The 19,302-nt window shown below is 38.9% G+C and overlaps 2 protein-coding genes across 2 annotated transcripts; both read left to right on the forward strand.

Annotated features, from left to right (window-relative positions):
* Positions 1 to 1,326: 1,326 nt before the first annotated feature.
* LOC122082506 (protein CANDIDATE G-PROTEIN COUPLED RECEPTOR 7-like) lies at positions 1,327 to 3,327 on the forward strand. Its single transcript, XM_042650121.1, has one exon. The coding sequence runs from the start codon at positions 1,483 to 1,485 to the stop codon at positions 2,803 to 2,805; it is 1,323 nt and encodes a 440-aa protein (XP_042506055.1). The 5' UTR covers positions 1,327 to 1,482; the 3' UTR covers positions 2,806 to 3,327.
* A 10,387-nt stretch (positions 3,328 to 13,714) lies between these two features.
* On the forward strand, positions 13,715 to 15,041 carry LOC122082862 (protein BRANCHLESS TRICHOME). Its single transcript, XM_042650667.1, has one exon. The coding sequence runs from the start codon at positions 13,725 to 13,727 to the stop codon at positions 14,706 to 14,708; it is 984 nt and encodes a 327-aa protein (XP_042506601.1). The 5' UTR covers positions 13,715 to 13,724; the 3' UTR covers positions 14,709 to 15,041.
* The last annotated feature ends 4,261 nt before the right edge of the window (positions 15,042 to 19,302 follow it).

Raw genomic sequence — 19,302 nt, forward strand, 5'->3', positions numbered from 1 at the left:
GGAGATAAGTTATGTCAATATCATGTAAGCATGAAAATTTAAACAAAGCATGAGTGTTGGGGATAAGATATTTTGTATATGTGGTAAAAGTGGGTTAAAACTCTAGAGGGTCATGGGATAAATGACCATATGGATATTTTTTTTAAATTTCTTATATAGGGTTTCATTATATATTAGTGAAGAGATTTTTATTCTCTGTAAGTAATCTGTTTTCATTCTCTATAAGCAATCTGAGAGAGGTATGAAGATAAGTGTTGTAAGCCTATTTTTATTGATATTGAAGCAATATCTAATTTAACTAAGAACATAGGCAATATCAGGAAACCTTGTAAATATGTGTGCATTGTTAGTTCTTTTTTTTTATTATTATTTTTTACATCGTTTTAGGGTTGCATTTCTACACATGATAGTGCATAAACATATTGCGAGAGTAAACTATGAGTCTAGATCACTTATTCAGTGTTTACATTTCACGTATGTTTTATGATGACATGAGTCATTTTGTTTTCACAAATAGTTTTCATATTATAATTAAATGAAAACAAAAAGATATACAATATTACTAGCACTAGCACGAAGAGTTCATAGAAGAGACTACGACGATGGCCGAATGATCTAGATTTCAAAAGAAAATTGTGATTTACCCATGATATTACATTATCACCCTTATTGTGGATGGAGAGATGGACACAAGGATGTGCTAAACATATGTTATGCATTCGGACACAAAAGCTAAATCTCAAAATTGTTTTAAAGAAAAACACTCTTAGCCTATGGTATATATTGTGCCGCACATATATATTTTTATATTAATTTAGAGAGAGATAATAGTTCCTTCCTTGTTCTTTATACCCACTTCGCCATGTGTTTAGGTGCCAGAAACATGAGCCATGGGGTTTTCTTTCCCTTAATTTTGTTGAAGGGAAAAGATTGTCTAAGATGCCATGGTGAATGGAATCTCTCACTCCCCTGTGTTAGCATGTTTTTCAATCTTTTTTATTTCTTAAAGAAAGAAAATTAATAATGTAAAATAAAAAAAATAAATGTAAAAAACCCTTTCCGCCTGCGTCCTCCACGCAGACACATGATGTGCAGCGTATCGTGCTTGAGAAGATAACCCTCTCGGGCCCTCGGCCTCTCCCATTATTTTATCCCACAAGGGTTATGCATTCTAAATTTAAAAGAAAATTCTAATTAAGACATCACGGTTCAACGTAGAAAGATTCCAATCAAACTGTTACGAAGGACCAGCGAAATTTCTCGTGTTCAGTGCTTCCCTGTTACCATATCTGTCCTCCAACAGGAATCATTTCAACTTTGTCGGCGTTTGCCCCCCGAAGAAAACCAAAGGATGGGTCGGCGTTTACTTGCCATAGGGTTCTTCTTCGGGACGTCTTATAGGTAAAATCGAAGCAGAGAAGATAAGAGACAAGAGCGAGAAAGAGCGAGAGATCTGAGATCTGGTTCGCAGGTCTCGTAAACATGGTGATCTCTTCTCGATCCTCTCCTCTGCTCTCTGTTGTCATTGTTGTTGCGTTCTTCTTCTCGTTCGCATTCGCTGAGATTCGTTACTCGGAGATCCGGTCCGACGATCGATCCATAATCCCTTTCGATGAGTTCGGATTCACGCATACAGGTCGCCTCGAGCTCAGTGTCTCCCAAATTTCACTCTCTAACCCCAGTCCGGAAATCGATCTCCAACAGGTTGGGTTTTTCCTCAGTACCAGAGATTCCTGGATCCATGTCCTCCAACAGATCCAGGATCTGGACATAACCTGTGCTCTCCAATCCGATCTTGTCAAGGTTGTCTACACCTTTGATCATCTCAAAGGTGCTAAAAGCTTCGATCTTGTCGTTACGGAGACTGATGCGAATCAGTTCACTCTTGTCTTCGCCAACTGCCTTCAGCAACTTCAGGTCTCTATGGATGTTCGGTCCGCGATGTATAATTTGGACCCAAAGACTGGTCAACGGGACTACTTGTCGGCCGGCGTGACCATTCTTCCAAGAATTTACTTTCTGTTTTTCTTGATTTATTTCTCTATGGCTGGTCTTTGGATCTATGTCCTTTACAAGAAGCGATTGACTGTCTTCCGGATACATTTTTTTATGCTTGCCGTTGTCCTCCTGAAGGCGCTCAATCTTATCTGTGAGGCAGAGGACAAATCGTACATTAAGCGCACCGGCAGCGCTCACGGTTGGGATGTCCTGTTTTACATTTTCAGCTTTTTGAAAGGGATTACGCTCTTCACCTTGATTGTTTTGATTGGCACGGGCTGGTCCTTTGTGAAACCCTACCTGCAAGACAAGGAGAAGAAGGTCTTGATGATTGTGATCCCTCTCCAGGTTGTTGCGAATATAGCGCAGGTCGTGATAGATGAGAGCGGGCCCTATGCACAGGACTGGATTACGTGGAAACAGGTTTTCCTGCTTGTTGATGTTATTTGCTGTTGCGCTGTGCTGTTCCCTATTGTGTGGTCCATTAAGAACCTGCGTGAGGCTGCTCGCACTGATGGAAAGGCTGCCGTAAACTTGATGAAGTTGACGCTGTTCCGGCAATACTACATTGTTGTTATCTGCTACATTTACTTCACTCGCGTTGTGGTTTACGCCTTGGTGACTATCACGTCATACCGCTATATGTGGACCAGTGTGGTCGCTGGAGAATTGGCTACTCTTGCATTCTACGTATTCACGGGCTATAAATTCCGGCCTGAGGTGCACAATCCATATTTTGTAATTGATGATGAAGAGGAGGAGGCTGCGGCTGAAGCCTTGAAGCTGGAAGATGAGTTTGAGTTGTGATCACTTTGTAGAGGATTTATTGATGCTGTTGGACTGTGTACTTCGTCCGATTGTTAAAGAAATACGGTGATAAAGGACATCGCCCTTGAGGAAAATATGCTACAGTTACTGCATTGGAAGGTCAAGGTAGGAACTCCAGTGGGTTTAATGGATCAATCATTTTTAGGATGCATGGAGCTCTTTTCCAGCCTTAAGTTTGTCTTAACTTCTCCCCTTTTCTTTTTGGTTTATGATTTTCTGTATGTGTTGTACTAAAGCAGCTTAGTTTCATAGGCATGGATGTTTCTTTGTTATACAGTGCTTAGATGTTAGAACCATAATACTAGATCCTCTGCACAACTTTGGGTTAATAGGTTCTGTGTTTATTTATTCTTTGAAACCCCACCCATGTGTTCTTTTGTGTGTCTGTGTTTAGAGTTGTTGCTGTTGCACAGGCACATTTGTGTTTGGTTTGGTGGAAATCGCTTGAAAAAGCTGTTTTTGATATATTTGAGGAAAATTGTCAGTTTCATTGTTGCAGAAGTATTTTAGCCATAATTGAGGTGTTGTTGGATAGATTATCAAGTACAGATCCATTAATACCATTAATTTCTTTTCTGCAGCATTATACTGATACCATTCATTATGCTTGCTAGCTTTTATCAATACTTCAGTCGAAAGCGTGGATATATGAGGAGGTTTTTAGGTTGTCAGTCAGCATAAAACCTTTAGTTAAAACAGTAAACGTGAATTGATAGTTCTCTCTTTTTGTAAACGTAGAGAAGTGTTAGAAAATATAAGTGGACATGAGGAGGGTTTTCTTAGGTTGTCAGTCAGTGTAAAATCTTTAGCTAAACAATGTGTGAATTGGGCATTCTATTTTCCCTTTTTATCTCAAGATCTGTAGCTTATAGAAACATAAAGAATGCAGAAAGAATGGCATAACAGGGAGCTTCCTGTATTTAATCTTTCCTGGATATTATGATCCCATTTGGTTATTTTGCTGGAGAGTTCTCATCTCAGATGATTTGTGGGATGAGTTACCGAATATCAGAGTGGTGAGTTGCAACATTTCTCGAAAACTCCAATCTCCTAACTGTGTTAGTCCATCTTACAAGGATGTACTCAGCCAATCAGTTTTAGTTGTCCTCACTATTATGAATGACTCCATGAATGGGTGATGGACTAAAATTTGAGGAGTTGCCTGTGTTTTGTTTTAACTCACGTGATGCAGCTGTTATTCAATGAATGGATAAATTTGCTAGGCTTTGGAAGTCCAGTCTACGATAAAATCCTATCCAAATTCTAAGGCAATTGGCTCTATCCATATTGGTAGTTCAGATAGTCTTTTATTTATAAGTATTGAGTGCACATTTGCAGTTTTAGTCCTTTATTTATTTATTTTGTTGTCAAGGCTTAGTCATGAGTTCCTTTTGTTGGTGTCAATATGCAAGTTTTGGGTTAGAAGTTGTGTATAATATAGGATTTTGGGATTAGAAGTTGCTGTAATAGGGTCCCAAGACTGATTTACTTTTATTTTTATTGTTTTGAGTCTATTTAAACTTTTGTAATCTCTTTATCAATTTAGTGTGGATGAATGGAATTTATTTGAGTTTTGAGATTTGTTTGGTTGGTGCTGGGGATATGTTCATCAAGGGGCTGATTTGAGAGCTTTGACAGCCTCTCTCTCTCCCTGTCCCTACTATTGATTCTGTCTTTCCAGATCAGAATCTTTATTTGTGGGCCAGTTTTATTTTGCTGACTTTTCTATCATTGAATATGGTATATCTGAGTTCAGATTTGTTACATCTTTTAAGTCTGAACTTCTGTGATCAGATTCTCTTAAATCTGGTCAAGAGACTTGATTAATTTCTTCTTCATAGCTATCTGCTACTTATGTGCCTTGTTTTGCTTAGATTTTTAGAATCATACTTAATTTCATCTTCGAATTCAGCAGAGGAAACTCTGTTTCTGGTTTCTTTTGACTGGTCTGAATTCCGAGAACAGTTGGCCATAATTTTTAGGGTTTTGGATTCCTTAGTTTATGGTTATGAGTTTTCTCTTATTCCTTATTCTGATAATTTTCTGGTTATCAGATTCTGCATAATTTTTAAATCTAAAATTTTATTTAGTCTAATTTTAAAAATCTGTTTTATCTTCTCATATTCTCCAATTTGTTTCTTTACTTGAATTCATAAATATTTTCAAAATTTCATGATATCCGCTACTGTTTTAGTAGATATCAGCAAGCTCTATCCCTCTGTTTTTAATTAAGGTTAGGGTGGGGTTCTATAGTCTATCCCTCTGCTTCTTTAATTGAGGTTGGGGTTGTTTGGCCGATCTATGTAACTCAGTTTACTTGAACCACTTTGCTTCATCTAGTGAAATGTTTGGTACATCCAGTTGAGGTTTCACCCAAGTTTTTAGATGATCTATCCTTTATCTATCCTTTTACACTCTTAGTGCAATACATGTGAGTCATTTATGACAGTAAATTTGAAAGGGTTCTGACCTCCCTATGTTAGATTTGTAACTCTTATTGACTCTTTAAAGCTTGGAGACATGGTCCTGATTTCAGCAGGGAGTCCAAAAAAATGTGCTTGGGCTGCCTGAGTTTCGTGGGAAGGGAAGAAAGTCTATCTCCCCTATGTTCCTTGTTTTGGCATTAAAGATTCTGGAAAATAGTTGCGGTTCCTTCTTGTCTAATCGGTAAGTAAAGGAACTAAATGTGGGCTAAGTTTCTGCCTTAAATTTGACCTGTTATTTCTTACTACTGTGCATTTGCTGTTTGTCCCATGCTTGCTCCAACTTGGTGCTTTGGGCACTAAGGTGTTCACAATTCCTAACCCAGAAATGGCACATCTTTGCAAAGTCACCTTGGACTTCCCAGAAGATGCTCGAGTTAGATCAGTTATAATTAGCATTTTTAGTTGTTTCTTTGGATTCATGAGAACTTTTTTTTTTTTTTTTTTTTTTGGGTGGGAAGAGGGCGGGGTTGAATGGATGATGACCTTTGAGAATAGTGATAGCAATAGAAGGTGCTAATTTTGGGAAATCTGTAGAGTGGAGGCAGATTTAGTCCCGAGTTATGAGTACCGATCATCTGTTGAAACTGTTCTTTGGTGGGCTACTTGCTGTCCACGGTCTTCTCACACTGTACTCCCCAAAGGGCAGCAGCAGAGGAGTTGGATAACTAGAAATAGGTGGAGCCAGAAAACCCTCCATGGATGGGGAGATGTTGAAATGTTGAGGCTGTTGTACTTGAACCTTTCTGTTGTTTGTATCAAGGTGTAAAAAACATGTGAGGGGAAGTCTTTTTTCCTTTTTTTTTTTGGTTTTTTTTTGGTAAAGAGAGGAAGTCGTTACAAGGAAGACAAAGTGGAAATCTCGACTGAAAAAATTCTTCTCACTGACAATTTTAGAGCTACAAGCCTCTTTCTGCACTGGGGGGGTTGCTTGGGTAGCACCTCTCTTTAATAAAATATGACTGCTATATTTAGATTCCTTCCAAAGATGTCCTTACTTGTTATATTTTTGCTGGTTTTGAAGGAACATGGCCGGAATTAGATAGTATATCCTGATTCATCCTCATCTGGTTGACCCAATCGATTCCGCATATCCAATCCCCAAGTTTCAAAATCATGTCATCAGTGGATCCCAAGGGAGATGGGCTCTCCTGCCCCGGTTTGTATCTCCTCCCATATATGGCTCCTACTCCTAGGAGAAAAAAAAAAAGATCTCAATCCGTTCTTGCTCCTCCTTTATTAGATAGTTGCAATCACAAATGATTTACGGAGGAAAAATCTCTAGAGGGGAACTAGACATGTACGAAATGCCTCTTGTTGGCACCCCACCCCAAAAACGGAAGTCTGAACCCTCCCACTTTAAACTGGGACAAAGTCAAATGTGACAAGGGCATTGAAAGGAGCACATACGTAATATTATTCGGAGAATTGATAAATGGGTCAGAGGCTCGAACAATGTTGACAAATGAGCCAAAGGCTTTCATCTTCTTATGGACAATATGTTAAAAACGAAAACACAAACAATGGAAAATCACTAATAAACTATCACACAATGTAAATGATTTACGTGGTTTAATAAGATTGTCCACGTCCATAATGATATGAGATTTGTTTTACAATCAATGGAGAATAGGGTTATAGGCGTGGGTCCGCATGTCTCTCTTAAATTACGAAGAATGAATTCATTACAATTCATAACAACATTATATAGTACACTTTACCAAGAAAACCCATATAATCCAACAAAAAAAATTGAGATCCTTCTGAATCAATTAAAAATCCATGTGATAGAATACATCCCAACATAAAAAATTGAGATCAAATCAATTAAAAATCCATGTGATAGAATACAAGACATCGTACTCTAAAACATCATTAGGGTGTAAAGATGAACATAGAAGCTTGGTCTTTATGGACCACAATTGTTAGCACAAAAGGTGAAATTGGGTTGTGAAATCTGTCCCAATGGTGCTAATGGAGATCAAAAGGACATGCTGATGTGGGTTTAATAGAGGAGAGAAAGGAGAGAGAAGAGAGGAGAGAGAGAGGAGAGGAGATGAAAAAAGAGAAGATAAGGGGTTGTTGAGACTATGTTAACAGTTCCGTAAATAGTGATTTATAAAGAAAGGGTTAAATATTATTCATTTTCCTTGAATTATGGTGAAATATCAACTTGACCCTACATCTTTTCCAAAATATCACTCACTTTCTTGCCAAGAAAAATATTCTATCTAATAACCTCAACCGTCATAAATTATTCTTAAGTCAGTTGATTTTTTCTCTTAATATCTAAAATACCTTCCTAAACATAAAAAAACCCAATATACCGTTAATGAAGCAGAGGCTCTCCAAGGGTAAGTCCAATTCTGATTCCAATTTGGATTCGTTGTCATTGGAGGAGTCGACGCGGCAATCAACGAGGGAGAGGTCCTTCTGAACAGGGAAGAAGGAGAGCCAGCGGGAAGAGAAAGGACGGATAGAGGTGAGGGTGAGAGAGGAGAGGTGCTTGCAGGAAGAAAATAAAGAGAGAAGCATTAAAGGTTGGTAATCAAACAGAAACCCAGATACCCGTGTTCTTGGAAAATTTCCGTCAAGCGCATGCGAAGCATTAATTTTCACATTAGAAGAAAGTTAACCGAGAAAAAAGTGAGGATACCAGTAGTTTTGTGGCGAGGCCTCTGAACGACGTTTCAGAACGTAAGGCGAGGATCATACTTTCCCGCCCATCTGAACCAGGGTTGAGAAAGATTGAATGATCAGGACCATATAGTGAAAGAAGGAATGTAGATACAAAATTATAAACGAGATAATAATTAGGGTTTTCTGCTTCTATTTTTTTCCAATTTACCCAATTCGGAAGTTGGAACCGCCATTGTCGATGACCATAGGGTAGCTAATCGGGAATTTCTTGTAATCAAATAGCCGCGATGGTCGTGTGATGTATGGCATTTTCAGATTCACTCAATGATTGTCGTGATTTGATTAGTTTCATATGGAACAAAAGCTCTAATGGAAGTGGGAATTGAAAGCCCATCATCCGACATCATCTGCATCTGAAATTGAGTTTTCTTCTTTTTTCTCCAAACTCCAAAGAACATGATAATACACAGAAAATGATAAATTGACCTTTCTGTGTATGTTCAACTTCTGATTCTCCAATTCTGCTATAAAAAAAATAAAATAAAATAAAAAAAAAACCCAAAACCCAGGCTCTAATCTGACAACAAATTAAAAAATCCTCTTGTTAGATCAAACACCAAGAAACACGAATAATAAAGAGACAATAGATCCGTACGACACAGAGATTTAAAGAGGTTCACATACCAGGGTGGTGTGTTACGTCCTCGGGGGAAGAAGAAGATTCACTATGCAGAAGAGAAATTACACCTGAACAGCGGCGGCTAAAAAACTCACCCTGAAACCCTAGCTGCGTGAAAACCCTAGAATACAATGACTTTCTCAACAAGCAACAGTACATTATATATATACTCCAAAATCGTGGGTCGATCCAGTCGAACCATACCGTGGGGGAGCAACAATACATTATATATACTCCAAATCGTGGGTCGATCCAGTCGAACCATACCGTGGGGGCTACGCCCCCGCACCCCCATACGAGATCAGTGATGGGCTCTGGGTTTGGGCTTATCAGCCCAACCCCTCTGCTTCCATCACAGATCTCGGAAATTTTCTCATTCGGGTCGCCACCAAAATATGTCAGATCGGGTCAATCTTCAAAACGGGTCAAGAATTCGAGACAAATTTAAAAACCCTCTCACAAAGACAGTCTATAGTATCGGATATGCTTCGTGGTTCTTACAGAGATCTCCTTCACCTTGTTTGAATCTCACAAGAAAAAACCGCTCGACTTCCAGTGCATTCCTCGGATATGCTTCATGGTTCTTACAGAGATCTCCTTCACCTTGTTTGAATCTCACAATAAAAAACCGCTCGACTTCCAGTGCATTCCTCTTTCCTCTTCCTTCTCAATTGTCGCTCGCTTTAGTTACTTCTGTACTGGTTTGTGTCAACGTTAGCCGCCGCTTGTTCTTTAACAAAGGTTTTTCATCTCTGTGGAGTTTGTGGTTCCTTCAACCACACCGGTTGGGGCGGTGCATTAGGGTTTTTCAGCTGAGATCTTCCTATTCACAAATTCATTTTATCATTGTCGGATTGAATTACATAAATGGGAGTTGCGAGTAAGGTGGAAGACTGGACATTTAAGGCCTTCACGACGGGGCTCAGGGTCGCCACCATGTATCTCACTGCCACCTTCTCCTCCGACACCATACTCACCGGAAAAAGGCAAATCGTTATTAGGAAGATGGGTTTTTTGCATTAAGGGTATATTGGGTGTTTTATGTTTAGGAGGGTATTTTGGGTATTAAGAGAAAAAATCAGCTGACTTGACAACGATTTCTCTAACAGTTGAGGTCGTTAGATAGCATATTTTTCTTGTAGGAAAATGTGGGGCTAAATTGATATTTCATCATAGTTAAGGAGAGTGGAGCGATATTTAACCTAAAAGAAAATAGGAGAGAGAGAGCAAGTGTTTTCTGTTCAAGAGGAACATGTGTCAAGACACAAGGGTGCCCCCGTGAGGGCACCATGGTCAACCGTAGTCATTGTGTGCCTCTATGGGTATGACGCAAGGACCTCTCTCAGACAAAAATTTGTATCCTTAAAACTAAACCTTGACTCATTCCATTATGTAGCATATTTGATGATTAATTTATCCCTTTCTAATTGAGTCCAACAAATTCTCGGCTGGTTTTGGGATGACTCGAATCAGAATCGATGGAGACAATCCCATATATCAGCGTATCTGATTCTGAGTTTTTAAGTCTTGATCTGATATTAACAAAAATCAATAAATAAATTTGGTTCAATGCGGTTGGAAATAATTTCATATAAATTGTGCTCCTCTCTTACGGGTTCACTTGTTCATCCATCGAATTTCTCGGGTTAAAATGCAGAGGGAGATATCCACGTCCACCAAACAAGGAGAAGAACGATTCCAAGTCAGAAGACTAGAGATCTCAGACAAGAGCAAGGGTTTCATAGAGCTCCTCCCACAGCTCCTATTTTTGTTGTTAAATCATGCAAGAACATTCATAGACCTATGCATTGAAGATTAAGATGTTCATTTCTATTAATCAGCTTCTTTTTCTAACTAGAGTTGTTGCCATTTATTCAAAAGCAAGTAAAGGAAGAGGGAATTACTTATGTCACTTTTGTGGTCCTTGCTTCCGTTCATGGGGATTGTGGCTTGTGGAGAATAGCTCTATCATTTTAATGCAATATCATGTTCCTTCCCACTCATTGGACAAGATTAAAATCAGTGAATCAGACATATGTGATCCCTCTCAAATGATTAAGCATTCAGTTCTGTTGGTGGACTCTAACCTGATGCGAACAATTTATATGATGTCATGAGGATAATAGTCAAGTTCAGTTCAATGCTTATCTACAATCTACATACAGCTAGTGAGTATCTCTTATGGTGCTAGATATTAGCTTCTTATCTTATTCTATTGTTTAAAACTATATGTTTTTGGTAACAACAACTTGGTCAGAATGATTTGAGAGGGCCCGATGATAATTGGTTTATGGATAGTGTTGCTTTCATGGTGTCAGTATTGAAGAAGAGTGTTTAACCACCCACCCCACCAAGAAAAAAAGTATTGAAGAGAGGGCTTAATTTAGTGGGAAAGGGGATTCTTCAGTGATGCTTTTGTGATCAATTGCTTGGAAAAATGATATATGTAGGATTGGTTGACATGGTTGGGATATCTGGTCTTGGTTTTGAGTGATTTAAAGTCTTCCAATTGTTAATAGTGGGGGTGTTCTTTTTGAATTATAATACTGTGAGGACAGAAATGTGATAATGTTAGTTGTTTGGGTATTTAGTATCTTCTGTTTGATTTTATGAGCAGTCCAATTCAAGCAATGTTAGTCATTTCTTCTATGTTTATTATGTTTAATTTTCTTTGTGTCTATTCCTTTGAAAATCGAAGGAATATGGTGAAGCACCAAACCTAAGGCTAAGTTGTTCTGCAGTCTGAGTTTAAAAAGGATGTGGTGTGGCCGTGTGGGTGGAAGTGGGCGGTGAAGAAGAAGTTCCAAATTCTTCCATAGAGTATTATTTTTTTTTTCTATTCTTCAAACGAAACAAATATTTACCTTTCCTTGGCTAGCTATGAGAATCAATGATATTATTATTGAATCGGATTGTAAAGATGTGATCCACCTTATCTCCTCTCCGGAAGCCGCTCCACCAATCAAGATAGCCCCCTCTCACTGAAAATGTGCACAGTATCAATATTGCTGCTAATGTCACTACTTTCACTCTTCCACATTCTCATATGTTCCAATGGCTGGCTAATGTCAGAGCAGACTCATATGTTTCAATGGCTTCTTCTTCTTCCAATGAAATTAACTTATTCAATTTTGCCAAGATAAAGCTTTGGTTTGTACACAAAACTCAAATCAATAAATTATCTTCTTACCAAAAAAAAAAAAAAAAAATTCTGATATACTCAAATTACGCTTCAATAGTGGCCTAAGTACCTACAAGTCATCTCTTCAGGCTATCCACTTATGATATAGGATTATTATTTTTTTCATTTACATGAAACCCCAACAATCTCTCCTTCGACTCCTACGAGAGCCATTGAGATCTTCGATTTCATCTTTGGAGGCACACTGGATTCTCATATCTTACTAAACCTCAGCTATGATATCACTTGTTATGGACTTGATAAAATTCATTTTCAAAAGTTGCCACAAGAAAAGGTGCTTAAATACCTGAGTTCACAATTGGGCTACCCATTTTTGATATGAGAGTACACTTTAATTGTTCTTTTTCATTTAATTAGTTATAAATTTATGGCAAGATAGGTATTACAGATAACCTAATTTCATATTACATAATCATTATTTTTTTTTTCTTTGGTTGGAATCTTACATAATCATTATCATTATGTTAGTCCTTGTAAACTTATATTTTATTTTAGCGTCCACATGTCCAACCTCAATCACATTGTACACTTTCTATGAAACGTTTATGTTAGATCAAACACCAAGAAACACGAATAAAGAGAGACAATAGATCCGTACGACACAGAGATTTAACGAGGTTCACACACCAGGGTGGTGTGCTACGTCCTCGGGCGAAGAAGAAGATGATTCACTATGTAGAAGAAGGATTACAATCTAGCAGCGGCGAGGAAGAACTCGCCCTGAAACCCTAGCTTCGTGAAAACGCTAGAATACAATGACTCTCAACAAGCAACAGTACATTATATATATATACTCCAAATAGCGGTTCGACCCATCGGGTCACGGTCGATCCGGTCGAACCATACCGCGGGGGCGTAGCCCCCGCACCCCCATACGAGATCAGTGATGGGCTCCGGGCTTGGGCCTATCGGCCTAAGCCCTCTGCTTCCATCACAGATCTCAGAAAAATTCCCATTCGGGTCGCCACCAAAATATGTCGGATCGGGTCAATCTTCAAAACGGGTCAAGAATTCGAGACGAACTTAACAGTTTATGGTACAAATAGAAATAAAAAAAAAAAATTTATAATAATAAAATAAAAAACCAGGGGAAAAAAATGGGTACAAGTTAAATCTTGCGTTGAATTCAAGTTTTACCTGTACTTAGCAAACTCGAAAGTCGAAACAAATCAGAGGAATGAGAAACTAGGAAATAGGAATGGAGATTCTCTTGTTGCACATGAGCATGACACGTGGTAAATGGTCAAAGAAAATGCACAAATTAAGTGTTGTTTAAAGCTTTCCATTGATGCATGTATATGCACATGCTCACTTGTTATCATGCAATAAATCCACAGGCTTCTCTGACCTTGACTTCCTAGATTGTTACTTCATTTTAGTGATCCAACAAAGCTGATTTAAAGTCATATAGTTTCTTATCATTCATTGAAGTTATTGTTAGGTCTGTGATTTAGTATGAACATAGGCAGGTATTATCCCAGTGGGGATGAGATCATAGCTCCATTAATTCAGTCCTTGCCACTGATACAAGCAGCACCTTTTACTTGTTTAATAACTTCTAGTTCAACTCTACTTCGCTGTAAAGATCAAAGCATTTAAGAAAAGGTTACGATTTGATTAATTTTGAGAAACGACTTGATCGAATCAAGCAGATCAGAGCAGTGGCGATTTGACGACCCATCAGGCCATGATCCATTAACCAGTTTTGATTACGATGGTGAGGTTCGCAAGGCGCATGTGATCCACCTTTCTCTTTTCGACCGATGAAAGCAAGTGGTTGGAGAGATGGGCCAGTCACCGTTGCTTTTCTTAATTTGTTGAATCTTGAATACTTGATCTGGAGGGGTCAATCTTACTAAAAAGAAGAAAGGCAAATAAATTTAAGGAAGGGAATATGGAGGAGATGATGGCGTTGATAAGAAACCCAGAGAAACAGAGGAACCAACTCATCAGTAACGCCACTTTACCAAGCTGGAAGCTTTACGAGAACCCATTCTTCTATTATTCCCCAAAACGACGAAAGCGTCACCATCGTCTCCATCTGCCACTCTCGGCTCGCAAGATAGCTGCTTCTCTCTGGGATCTTAGCTTCTTCACACCCATAATGGACTCTGAGCTAATAAACGTCAGAGCCCAGATCGCGGAATTGAGGTCAGAGCTTGAGTTGGAACGCAAGGCTCGTAAGAAGGTGGAGTCAATGAATAAGAGATTGGCCAAGGAGTTGTTGGAGGAGAGGAGAGGGAGAGAAGCGGTAGAACGAGTGTGCGAAGAGCTGGCTAAGGAGATGGAATTGGATAAGGCAGAGATAAACCGCGTGAGGAGAGAAATGGAGGAAGAGAGGAGGATGCTGAGGATGGCTGAGGTGTTGAGGGAAGAGAGGGTTCAGATGAAATTGACTGAAGCGAAGATTTTGTTCGAGGAGAAGCTGCTGGAGCTGGAGTTGGATTTCACTAAACCCAAGAGAAGTTTTCAATTTCGGTCTCCATCCCCATCTCCAGTGGACGAGGCTAAAACAGAGGAAGAGGAGAGTAGTAATAGAACTCGTAAAGAGGTCGCAACAAGCATCACATCACCTGGTTGTGGGAGTTATTTGAAGAATTCCCACATTTCAAATTCGACGAAATTGTCATGTTTTGACAATGTAGGTGGTCGATCGACATCGACAGTGAATCAGAATCACAGAAAAGCATCACCGGAAGTAGAGAATCCCCACATACAGAGAGGTATCAAAGGCTTCGTGGAGTTTCCTAGAGTGGTTCGGGCAATTGGCCCCCGAGGAAACCATTTGGGCTCCAAGTTGAAGTGTCAGAAAGCTCAACTTCGCCTTCTAATGAGACACAGGAGCCCCGTCCGAAGCCATAATTTCATCCTGAGTTGATCTTTCTCTCTTTCTTGCCTCAGTGGATTCCTTTTTAATTTATTTGTTATTTTTTTATCAGTTGGGATGAGTACTCTTTTGAGTCTTTCTGGGTTCATATTTTTTTTTCTTTTAAATGGTAATCTTTGTAGTTGCTCAGTTTGGTAATGGAGATCTGCTGCAAACCGGATATTGTAGTACGAAATCTGAAAGAGAAAAGGCTGATGCACTTCTTTTCTTGCATCATTTCTCTGTTTGTTTAAAAGGTTAAGCTTTAAGAAATGGATGTAGTCCAATCGATTCTCCATGTTTGACTATTTTGGAGAGAGATGAAGGAAGGGAAAGGCTAATGAATAATCATGTGATAATGTGATTGATACAAACTGTACATTCTTAGACTGCAAATCATGTGGAGGCTTTCAGTCCAAAGGTGTAAAGTGGATACTTTGAAAAACCCATCCTTAATCACAGCTTTGTCATTATCAAATTAATGGAATCGTCAAGAACTAAAGAAGCATGGCTTTATATAGCCTTCGAAAAAAGAAAAAAAAAACCCTTTCTTCTCGGGGTGATTGGAATCATCGAGACCCACCTAAAATTCGACTGAAGAGTGAATATGAAAGTCTCAAAAGGATAAAGAAAAGGAGAAAGGTCCTATTGCTTTACTTGAAAAGAAAGTGACCCAACCCAAGTTGCCATTATTTTTCATTACCCAGACTCAAGCCTGTCTGGATGTCTCCAGCCGGCTGTGCCCTCCAACCCTATCTCACACCAATTAAATTCGGTCCATAAATGATGGTGGATATCTTCGTCCAAATTTCCCTACCGAGGGTTTAGACATTCATTCCCTCCTACCCCTCAAGTGTGCATGATTAAAGTTTCATTGGACAGTTCATTAGAAAATAGCAAAAATAAAAGGAAAAAATAAGGACATTGATCTGCAAGATAAATCCCCCAATGCCGGGAAGAAATCGTCTACAGTTTCGATCTCGTACAATTCTGTACAATGCCACCCCAGGCGACTGACACGTGTAATATTCCATATTCACGGCTCAGATGAATCTACCATGATACAATCTTAAACCAGTGAAAAAACCGTATTGAATCAAACCATTGGAGAACAAACCGAAACAAACCAAATTGGTTTATCTTTTTGAAATAAAAGCTGAAATATTTTCCCTCTCTCTCTCTCTCTCTCTCTCTCGCGGCCTCTCTGTCTCGATCTCGACTCTCCCTCTCGGTTCTCTATAAGCCCTAACCCTGAAATCTCACACTCCCTCTGTTCGTTGCTCCCTGCTCTCTGCTCTCTCGATCTGTTCCACGCTCTCGACTCTTTCTCTATTCATCGCTTGACTACGGTAGCTCTCCCTCTCGGTTACTAGAAGCCCTAACCCTCTCTGTAACCAAAAACTTGGACTTGCTCTCTTGACTCTCCCTCTGTTTGTCGCTCCCTGCTCTCTCGATCTCTTCCAGACTCTCGACTCTCTCTATGTTCGTCGCTCGACTCCGGTAGCTCTCCCTCTTTGCCCTAACTCTCCCTCTCGGTTACTAGAAGCCCTAACCCTCTCTGTAACCAAAAACTCGGACCTGCTCTCTCGACTCTCCCTCTGTTCGTCGCTCCCTACTCTCGATCTATTCCACGCTCTCGACTCTCTCTATGTTTGTCGCTCCCTGCTACACCAACATTTCTTCTTCACTGCAAAGGTATGAAGAACAACTCCTTCATTTTTATGCAATCTTGTGGATGTATTTGTTATGTCAATTTTTTTTTAATTAATTAAGTGTATGATTAAATCCCCACAAAAATGATACCAAGTATTGCTTTACCTGGATCACCAATTTTTAATAGAATTTTTTGATTGCATCCTATGGTCTGTGGCTTTGACTACTGAAATATTATGGGAAAAGGGTTGTCCTTCTCCGTTGATTTCTCATATGTCCAAAGTTGTGTCAAACATTCCTGATGAGAGTTAGGGACCAATGTGGACATGGCTAAGCATCTCTTGCATTGAAGTGAGAGAGTTTTTTTTTTTTTTTTTTAATGTATGACTCAACATATGCCTTTCACTTAATACCATACCTTGATGTTTGCTTTCTGCCTTTAAATTTTTTTTTTTTAATAGTTTCCTTTTTGCTTCTTCGCTTATATCATATTAATTTAAGCATTACATACTCTGTAACTATAAGTTGTCCATCAAATATCCATGTCAATTGGATTTTTTTGTCACTATTGGAGCCTTTTTTTTATATAAGCTTCTCTTAGGGGTATTGCATTTTACACGGAAATGGATGCACAATAGCGGATGTGTAGCTGTGGTGAAGAGGTGATGGTCATCCGGACTTCTCGAACGATGAAGAATCCTGGACGACGATTTTACAGATGTCCGTTAGGTGAAAAACATCCAGACTCTTTCATTTGGTTGGACCCAGTGTTGAGGAACTACACAGACACTGTAGACACAGGAGCATGTCATTCAAATGAAAGTGTTAATAGGAACACACGGGTCATCTCGGCTATTCGTCAACCACCCTATAGTCCAAAAGTGCGGAACCAAGTAGTAGTCGATCAGTCATTGCTCAACCATTATTATGGTTTAACCATCTTCCTCTGTATTTGGGTGCTAATTCTTTCATGCTATATCTTCTATGTAACGTCCTTGTAAATAGAACTATTGTTTCGTTAATGAAGTTGGTTCCGTCATGTAACAATCATATGTCGGGTTATTATTATGATTATTTCCTTGTTACTGTAATGTACTAACAATCTTTTTTGTAGGTAAAAAGTCTTTAGCTCAAAATGGTAGAGCACCTGGGCTAATGCCCAAGTTATGGTGGTTCAAATCCACCAAGACTTTGAAAGTGAACGAATGTGTTCTACCTTACTGCTGTCATATGCTTCTGTTGGTTTATCAAGAGTTGGGTTTTTTTTTTTAAATACTTTCTATTAATGAAATTTCATTTTGTAAAGTTCAGTTATGGATTTGAGAGTGTTTGGATGGAATCCTTTAGGGTGAGACTGGTTCTGGCACTTTACTCTCCCTGGGCAGCTGGTGGTGTACAGTGTTGTCAATGGTTTTTTTTTTTTTGTCATTTTTATGTTCATCAAGTTTTACTAGTAAGCTTCTAGAAGCATGTTTTTATATATTTCATTATGTTTCATATTCATCAACTTTCGATTAATGTTTTGGCAGATTTGTTGATTCCCCTTGTGAATTCTTTTGAAATGAAAGCTCTGCAACTTCAACGTCTGACATTCTGAATTAGGAAGCAGAAGCGCCTTAGCATTTACCATCGATTTCAAGGGTTTACCATCTTCAATATAGGCTGAAAAGTCCCAAGAAGTGAGATAAGAAAGATGGATGCTGAGGAAACTGATCAAGATGTTGTTGATTTCTGTTGCTGTTTGGAGAAGGACATCATCACCTGTGATTCTGGTTTGAAGGATTTCTTCTAAGTTGCGACTATGGGTTTTCTTCTAATGCTTGCTATATTGCTTAGTGAGAATTATTCTAGTGTTGTGTGGCTGTTACCAGGGATATCAAGAACTGTTCAGAGTCTTGGTTTAGTTGCCGAAAGCTAATTTTACATTATGATTTAATTCTTAATCCAAAGTTCCCATGAATCCAAAGAAACAACTAAAAATGCTAATTATAACTGATCTAACTCGAGCATCTTCTGGGAAGTCCAAGGTGACTTTGCAAAGATGTGCCATTTCTGGGTTGTGAATTGTGAACACCTTAGTGCCTAAAGCACCAAGTTGGAGCAAGCATGGGATAAACAGCAAATGCATAGTAGTAAGAAATAACATGTCAAATTTTCCACACCTATTTTCCAGAATCTTGAATGCCAAAGCATGGAACATGAGGGAGATAGATTTTCTTCCCTTCCCATGAAACTCAGGCAGCCCAAGCACATTTTTTTGGACTCCCTATTGAAATCAGGACCATGTATCCAAGCTTTAAAGAGTCAATAAGAGTTACAAATCTAACATAGGGAGGTCAGAACCCTTTCAAATTTACTGTTATAAATAACTCACACGTATGGCACTAAGAGTGTAAAGGGATAGATAAAGGATAGATCATCTAGAAACTTGGGTGAAACCTCAACTGTATGTACCAAACATTTCACTAGATGGAGCAAAGTGGTTCAAGTAAAATGAGTTACATAGATCAGCCAACCAACCCCAACCTCAATTAAAGTACTAGATCATTATGCTCTGAAATTGCCCCTGATTGGTTCGTTTGATTCCAACTCTTGAGCAAAACTAATATAGTGAAACTGAAACTGACTCGGCTGAAAAAGAAATGTGGTTTTCCTGGACTTTGTCTTAGCAAGCCAGGATTCGAGTCATGCTCAGCCATGGCTGAATCTGCCAACCTTAATGAGTCAACCCCAAGTTCAACAAACCATGGTTGATGAGACCCAGCTGAGCTATGCAATGGTCTGCCAGTCTCCAAAATCAGAAATGGCAATCTGCAAACTATACAGCACTGTGTAAGTTGAAAATCCTACATTGTCCTTTCCAAGTTGTGCATTTATTGGAAGTTACATGTGATGGTACTACAAAAATGTCTAGCTTCAAATATAATGTTATAGATGTTCAAACTTCAAATGT

This window comes from Macadamia integrifolia, chromosome 6, assembly GCF_013358625.1.
Source record: "Macadamia integrifolia cultivar HAES 741 chromosome 6, SCU_Mint_v3, whole genome shotgun sequence".
Taxonomy (NCBI): Eukaryota; Viridiplantae; Streptophyta; class Magnoliopsida; order Proteales; family Proteaceae; genus Macadamia; species Macadamia integrifolia.